Source organism: Columba livia, chromosome 3 (assembly GCF_036013475.1).
Source record: "Columba livia isolate bColLiv1 breed racing homer chromosome 3, bColLiv1.pat.W.v2, whole genome shotgun sequence".
Classification (NCBI taxonomy): Eukaryota; Metazoa; Chordata; class Aves; order Columbiformes; family Columbidae; genus Columba; species Columba livia.
The window spans coordinates 8,429,123-8,437,665 of record NC_088604.1 but is presented as its reverse complement, the minus strand read 5'-3'; the positions used below and the strand labels follow the sequence as shown (position 1 = coordinate 8,437,665).

The following is an 8,543-nucleotide window of genomic DNA, read 5'->3' as shown; positions in this document are numbered from 1 at the left end:
ATACTATCAATTATTCATTGTTTCTTCACTGTTTTGAGTAAAGCCTGTGCATTAACATAATTTACAATGAAGCTGAAATAGCCTAGAAAAGAACAAAGAAAGGAAATGTTTTCTGCAGTTTGTTCCTTTGTGAAGAAACATGCAAATGCAGGTAGTGAAGATTTAATGAGTTACGAGGATGTTGTGAAAGAGAAAATGAAGAACCTGAATATTGGCTTTGAATGTTACCTGTGTTCATTGTATCTAGCTTGGTGTTTTAGAACAAATCATGCATTGGGGATAAGGAACTGAGTAATCCAGTGCTGTTTTGAAACCCATCTGGCCTCATCCTCAGAGTCTTAAAGCTACTGAGAGTTTTCAACAAGACCTATTAAGGGCACAATTTTTGCATTGAGGGTCTGGCTTTAAGAAAAAAAAAATTAATGCCTTGTTCTTTCACAATTTTTCAAGTTTGCTGTAATTATTCTTGCTGAGTGAGGTTGCACAGGATTTGCCTATCAGTACTCCATGGCGTAGCCTGTTGGTAGCAGAGCCCTGTAAAGCTTGTAGATTAGTTGTCATCTTCCCCAGATGAGCAGCAGATCACCGAGTCCTCATGCTCATCAGTTTGTTTAAACTTTCAGGCTGGCTCACTGAAAGAATTTATACTTCTAAATGCAGGGGTTTTTAAAATTTTTCTCTGATGCGGAGCATGCTTGCAAGACCATTTGCCTATGGACAGGGTGGTGAAGGCAGCAAGAGCTCTTTCCACAGCACATTTCATAGAATCATTTTGGTTGGAAGAGACCCTCAGGATCATCAAGTCCAATTATAACCTAACTCTGGCACTAAACCATGTCCCTAAGAACCTCATCTAAATGCCTTTTGAACCCCTCCAGGGATGGTGACTCCACCACTGCCCTGGGCAGCCTGTTCCAATGCCTGACAACCTTTCACGGGAAGAATTTTTTCCTAATATCCAATCTAAACCTCCCCTGGTGCAACTTCAGGCCGTGTCTTGTTGTCCTACCACTTGCTATTTGGGAGACCAACACCCAACATGCTACAACCTCCTTTCAGGTAGTTGTAGACAGCGATAAGGTCTCCCTTATTGTTGGGGGTTACCTGTGGGGTTTGTGTCATCTCATGCCCAGTTGACCGAAGACAGCATTGCTGACGTGGTTAATAAATCCACATAAACATCAGTGCATCTCTTCAAAAGGCGATGAGCTGGGGTTTTCTTAAGACTCTTGATGAAAACAGCCCCCGACACCTTCACCGTCTCACAGCCGATGCTGAAGCGCTTCCCTGCGGGCCGAGGCGGGAGAGGCGGCCGCGCGGTGGCTGCTGTGGGTCGTTCGGTGCAGCGAGCCCGCGCTTCACCTCAGGCCCGGCTCCCGCGGCTGTCCCCACAGTCCCGCTCCGGGAGCTGCCCCGCTCCCCTCCACAGGGACAGCGGCATGGAGGAACGGAGGGCGAGCGGGTGTTCTGTCCCCGCAGGGGCTCCTCTGGCGGGTCAGACCCTCTCCCGAGCATGGCGAGCAGCGATAGCGCCCTCGTCCCTCCGGGGCGCTGCGTGAGGGCTGCGGGGCAGGACACCACCCGCCGCCCCGCCCCGGGACCGCAGGTGTTGGCGGGGGTGGGTTGTCCGCTTTGCCATGGCGGGGGCTGCAAAGGACACCCCGGAGGAGGTAAGGGGCTGGGGAGGGGGAAAGGCGGCCGGCGGGGGGGGGTGAGCAGCCCCTCACTCAGCCACGGTCTCAGGGGGGAGTGGGGTTGAGGTCCCTTCTGTGCCCTCCTGCTCCGGCCCTCTGGTTTTTAGTTTTTATTGCTAGCAGGTTATCGAAAGGGGGGTGGGCACTCCTGGGCCAGCCCGAACTCGCTGCCGTCGTGTTTTGTGTGGTGCAGCCGTTCTCAGCGAGTTACCTGAAACGCTTCTTAAACCCTCACACGCACCCTCCGCCCCCTCCTCCCTCACCAGGAATCTCAGTGTGACTCGGGAGTTTTCCCTCCAGTGCTCTACCCGCTCCGGTGGTAGAATAAAGCTCATTCTCCTTCCACCCTCTGCCCTCCGGGGCCATCTCTGCCCAGGGCAGGTGCGGTGTGTGAGTGTTCGTTCTCCTCAGGAAGCCTCATCAACTCCTGACTTACAGATGGGTGTTGAAAGAAAGTATCTAAACCTTCCTCTTTAGACTCGGTTCTTGCTGAGATAGAAGTTAGAGGCAGACAAGAGTGGTGCCCCCCTCGCTGTGTCTCTTGAGGTCACGCTGGGCAGGCGCAGCTTCAGAACAGGGGGGCCGAGGACATTCAAGCCATGGAGTTGATCATATGCTGTGGGCACGTGCTGTTCAGGCTTGAAATTCTACATTCAGAAAGCATCTAGGTGAATTAATGGGAGAAGTCTGCAGATTTTAAACAGAAATGCTGTCTTTGGCTCACAGAGCCCCTTGGCTCTATGTTGGCGGCAGCTGGAAGAATATCCCGGGAAAGCAGCTCTGTACCCTCCGCTGTTCACGTGCCCTTTGGAGGTGTCTGCACCCGAGCTGTGCTCCTGTTGTCTCTTCCACGCAGGGGTGGGCTGATGTCTCTGAGAAACCTGAAAACAGTCCTCAAGATACTCGATATGAGGGACCTGGGATGCCACCCATGACTGTCACGCTTGTAAGAGGCAGTTTTATGGTCACTCACAGAACAGAGACATTACCAATATTATTTCTGCACTGAGAGAAAACCTGACTCAAAACCTGCTCCTCGTTAGCTACATTTTCATTGCTTCTCAGATAAACCCAGGCTGGCGTTTATCTCTGAGCCACGGGTTTTGCTCTTTTTTCTTACTGCTTTTAAATTACTTGTTGGTTCAGTTCTGGACTCAACTGATAAATAATAGCTTAGGACAAAGTGCAGCTGCTCCCTATGCCTGTAATGTTCATGCAACATCTTCATACAGTTGAAAACAGTAGTTTTCAATGTGCTTAAATAATTTCTTTAGAAATAAAATGATCTGTTGTAAACATTGTATTCAAATTCTGTTCTGTTGAGGAACAGAAAACTTACAAGCAATGAAAAGTACAGTTTTAACTTATGAGAGAATTAAAAATAAAGGAACTGTGGTGTATGAGATGCATTCATTTTCTATAACAATGTTTAAACTTATTCTTCTATTTAAGAAGCAAAATCAAGTCTGTCAGCTATTATGCTGTCTTGCTTTACCTTGAGACACAATTAACGAAGGGGGCATGTGTAAGTACAAAATTGTCAAGTTAATCTGAGAACAATATATGTTATAACTTCATTTGACCTTCCTTTCTCTTACCTCTCACCCCACCCTCTCACCTTTTTTCTAAAGACTATAGAAGCAATTTGGTGTTGACATTCAACTACACCAGGGGGATCTCAAAGCAAAATTAACATTGTCAGTACTTTGTATTTTGTTCCTTATTTGACCACTGCCTACACATTCAGACCTTTAATTAATTTTGGAGTACTTGAAGCTTACTGACGAACTTGCAACAAGTGAAAAAGCTTTCACTGGATTGCACAGAAATCAAGTGATTTCTTTTGCTCAAGGCAGCCATGCAGCAGGGAAATTTAAGATAAAAACCCTGATAGCACATTGACCGTGACCAACTGCCGTTGGTCAAGCTGCACAAGCATGATGTTACCCTTCTTCAGTTTCTGGTGTCATTATTATAGCAATATCATGTAGTCCCAACCAGGGCTAGATCTTATGACAGACAGCTGCCATGTGTATCTTTTCTACTCTTAACTGTCAGCCCAGGAAGTTAGAAGGAAGAAAATATTTCAGCTTTGCTGGTGCAGAGACCTACCTTCATTTTTACCACTGTTGAATGGGCTACTGAGGTAGAAAATGTGGTGATTATCATGTAACTTCAATAAAGAGAGCCAGAATAGATCATGGGCTGCTTGTTTTGGAAAAAGACACCAGTGTGTAGAGTCAGAATAATTATTTCTCAGCAGATAAACAGAAACTATGGGGCACTCAATGAAGTTACCAGGCAGCAGATCTGCAATGAAAGCAGTGGCATTTCCTTTCATGGTATGTGTCATTCACACATAGAACTGCTGTGGTATATTATGACTTAAAGCATGAATGACTTCCAAAAATAATTAGGCAAAATAAAAGGAGAACAGTTATTAAACAACAATCAGGATGTAACTTCCATTTTGGGAAGTACATGAACTGCTGATTGCTCGCAGTTTTGAGGCTGACTGAGCAGGACATCTCTGTGTGCTGTGTCCATTTGACACCTTGTTCTGTTCTGAAAAAAACATTCAGAAAAAAACAGTGAAAACTTAACTACTGCTGTGACAAAAGTATCAACTTGGCTTCAAGGTGATCTGGGAGTGTGGTTCAGAAAGCAGTTGGGCAGCATCCTTGGGGTGTGTGGAATCACAGCGAGACTTTAAAAAAAAGGTGAATGTATTAAGATTATAAATTTCCTAACTATGAAGCTGATGTAAAGACAGGAGTACTGTCTACAGCTTGTAGGTTTAGAACTTGGTTGAGTGTTTCCTGTAAAACAACTTTAATTAGGGCAATTCTTAAGAACTTTAATTTCTTTGTTTTATAAAAATATTTTGGAATCGTACATTTTATATGGAGGCATTTCTTTTCCTGTGTTCTCATGGCCTTAGCTATTGAAAGGATGTGGGGCGGTGGTTTTAAACTGAAAGAGGGATTTAAGGAAGAAACTTTTGTGGTAAGGGTGGTGAGACACAGGAACAGGTTGCCCATAGGAGTTGAGGATGCCCCAACATTGGAAGAGTTGAAGGTGAGGAGCAATGGGGCTCTGAGCAACTGGTCTGGGTAAAGGCGTCCCTGCCCATGGCAGGGGAGTGAACTGGATGATCTTTAAAGGTCCCTTCCAACCCAGATCATGAATAGAATAGAATAGAATAGAATAGAATAGAATAGAATAGAATAGAATAGAATAGAATAGAATAGAATAGAATAGAATAGAATAGAATAGAATAGAATAGAATATTCTGAGTTGGAAGGGACCCGCAAGGATCATCAAGTCCCACTTACATATGAAAAAGGGAGAGTCACTTTGTGTAGCAAATATGTATATAGTCTGCTTGTTGTGTTTAAAGTTTCTTTCCAAATTAAACAGTATATTGTTCTGATGAAGTCTGTCTCGTGACTGTTTACCTCTCTTTTTTTCTGGAAAGAAGAAAATTGCCCATATGGAGTCAAGTGACGTCTGCTGTGGCTATAATACCATTCTGCACCTCGTGACCTGACACTGTCCTCTTGGGTGTAGTAATGGGATATTGCCCCATTTTTCTCTGTAGAAACAGAAAAAGGAAAGAATCCTGATAACTTGAGCTTGCTTGTTCACACCCACTCAGATAAAACAGTTCAAAGGCAAATGATTAGATGATGAAAGGCTCTGTCTAGAAATCTAAAACTTATCAAAACTGTTAGGTAGTAAAGATGATGGTACATAGTAAATTTAAAAACATTCAGAAATTAGGTGATGTATCAGAATCTTATCATTGTGGGGGAACTCATTACCACATATCTATTTTTATCCTGATCTAACATAAGAATTAAGGGCTTGTGTCTTCAGTTCAGAGGGAGGGCAGACCCTGGATTAATTTTGCTGCTTCTCCTCACGTTTCCTGGTTCCTGCTCACAGCAATCTTTAAAGAGACTGCAAGCCTTCAAGTCTAAATTTGGGTTGGATTTGTTGTCCCTTTGAAAGGGATACAAGATTAACGCTGAGTCATTTTCTTCCCGTATTTTGAATTTTATGGCATGAAATTAAGTCTTAAGATTTTTTTTTTAAAGGCTTTTTAGTATTGTGGAACTTGTACTATTGGAGAACACAGCGTTCTTCATTAGAATTTCTATTAGTCTCTGTGTTTTTTAATCTTTTCATTGCGGTTATGAAACCTTTTCAGCTTTTGTCTTACTCTCATTTAGCAATTCTATCAGAGAATATTGTCAGATGCTTATGATACTTTTCAAACATCAAAAAACAAATGAGAGCACAGTTTTGCAACATTTTTGAAACGCACCTGGAGTGACTTAAAGCCCTTCCTAAATAGGGCATGGGCCCCAATACTCCCTTTCTTTATTATGCCGATTTTCACAAAAGTTGTTGAAAAGTCAAGTCAAAAGGAAGGTGTACAAAGTCAAGCAACTTTATCAGGGTCACACCAGCATTTTGTGACAAAGGAAGGAAGGAACGGAACAAGGATATTTCAAATCTATTTGGTCTCCATTTGTCTGTGGATCTTTCCTTCTAATTACCATGGCATGTGAGCGTATATCAATTATTATGGTCTGAAAGGTTAATATAAGAAATTAGTTTCTTTAGAAAAGTTTTTAACCTTGTAAAAATCTGAATTAAACATTCAGAGACAAAACTAAGCTCAGAAAAGAGTGTAACACTGTGTGCACTTCTGTGTTGCTTCTTGCTTGTTTGTGGACTTGTTTCTTTTTAACAGCTTGTGAGAAGCAGGTGGGTAAGCCTGGGTTCCCTTGTAGGAACACTATAATCTGGTTTTAGGGTCTGAATTAAGGAACAAGACCATTAAAAACCAAAGCAATGAGCATCCAAATGTCTGTTGATGGTAGGGGTTGAGAGCGTATGGATTTCATAGTGAAGCGAATCCCTGAATTTGGTGTTCGCCTTAGACTTTAACTTGGCAACTTCTGTAGCTTTTGGCTTGTCTACCTTCTTCTTCTCATCACTCCTTCTGATTCATCTTGAACAGGAATACCGGCTCTCGATTTGCAGCAAATTGTGCTACGCGATAGGCGGAGCCCCAAATCAAGTGGCAGGGAGTGCTGCTGCTTTCTTCCTGCAGATCTACCTGCTGGACATAGCCCACGTAAGTAGCACAAGAAACCTTCACAGATTGTAGACTTAGCTCAGCCTTGATGTTGTCAACAATATCCCTGGAATGATAAAAGCTGAATTAGCTAATAAAGCTTTTACATTTTCTTGTTATCATAGCCTCTAGCTGTCCAGCATCCTGGAAACTTCATGAACTTGTCCAGAAATATATTATTTTTTCTTTTTTCACTAGTTTCCTTTCCATCTTCAAGGGGCCATTGTTTGCTTTTAGTTTGGGCATATTAGAAGAACTTTAGGCACGGTAGAGCTCACATACAGACACGAGAAAAAGCAGTTTTCTGTGTCAGAGAGTATAAGATATGAGACATTTGAAACATTAACAGCACCATGCTGAGGTCATGAAGTTTTGTTCATTTGTTTTAGTTAAAAATCACTGCAGTTGCATCCACTCGCCACTATAACTTCACATACATTTTATTTGCTTTGTCTAGGATAATTTCTTTGCAAAGAAAGCTTAGTTATCTTTCCAGAAGGTTCTTTGCTTCCTGTCTTTGGCTTTTTGGTGCAGAAGTAGACCTGGTAAAACAAAGCACTAGGAGTCACCTTGTTCATCTGACTTTCAGCTGCTCCAGCTGGATTTCAGGACAGCAGAGAAACAGAAAAATGATCCATAAACATTTTTTACCAGTATGGATTGTCTTGTATGTCTGTGTGGTAACTAGGTGATACAGACAGAATATTATAGGATAGAAAAAAAAGGATTTTAGGAAGGTGAGGCCAAATTGCAGGAACCGTGAGAACAGATGTAGCTGAAACTACACGAGTGGGTTTCAGCACAGATGACTTTTTATTTGCTGGAAAGAACAGGAGGTTCTGGATCAGATATTGTTATCCGTTTGCTGTTTAAGCTGTAGAAAGACGGGATATCACAAAGAGGGGGAGTGAAGGTCTCCAAAAGGTTGGGTTTATGGTTTTCTGATATCAGAAGCTGAGGTGTGACCCACTGAAAAAATTTGCAACACAACAAGACTGGCATGTAAAACCAAAATCTTGAGTGTCTTGTTGAGATCAAAGTCATAAGATTTAGCAAAGGGGCCAGTTTTGGATAGTGATGTCAAAGATGGCAAGTGGAGAGAAGGATTTGGGAGTTCTGGGAGATCAAAGATTCGACATGAGCCGATAATGTGTGCTTGCAGCTTGGAAGGCCAATTGTATCTTGGGCTGCTTAAAAACCAGCAGGTGGAGGGATGTGATTCTGCCCCTCTGCTCCGCTCTGGTGAGACCCCACCTGCAGTTCTGTGTCCAGCTCTGGAGCCCTCAGCACAGGACACACATGGACCTGTTGGAGAGGGGCCAGAGGAGCCACAGAAATGATGCGAGGCTGGAACAGCTCTGCTGGGAGGACAGGCTGAGAGAGTTGGGGTGTTCAGCCTGGAGAAGAGAAGGCTCCAGGGAGACCTTATTGCAGCCTTTCCATCCTTAAAAGGGACCTATAAGAAAGATGGGGACAGACTGTTTAGCAGGGCCTGTTAGAGCAGATCAAGGCATGATGGTTTTAAACTAAAGGAGGGGAGATTCAGGCCAAACATGAGAAAGAAATTTGTTACACTGTGGGTGGTGAAACCCTGGCCCAGGTTGCCCAGAGAGGTGGTGGATGCCCCATCCCTGGAGACATCCCAGGCCAGGCTGGACGGGGCTCTGAGCAACCTGATCTGGGTGAAGGTGTCCCTGCTC

The 8,543-nt window shown here is 43.6% G+C and overlaps 1 protein-coding gene across 2 annotated transcripts in view; it reads left to right on the top strand.

Annotated features, from left to right (window-relative positions):
* The first annotated feature begins 209 nt into the window (after positions 1-209).
* Positions 210-8,543, top strand: part of MFSD2B (MFSD2 lysolipid transporter B, sphingolipid) — a 46,466-nt gene continuing 38,132 nt past the window's right edge. For both annotated transcript variants that reach the window (XM_065055778.1, XM_005510116.3), the window contains exons 1-2: positions 210-1,670; positions 6,727-6,843. In XM_065055778.1, the coding sequence (XP_064911850.1) occupies positions 1,638-1,670; positions 6,727-6,843 (150 nt within the window). In that variant the 5' untranslated portion in view covers positions 210-1,637. The remainder of the gene's footprint in view (positions 1,671-6,726; positions 6,844-8,543) is intronic.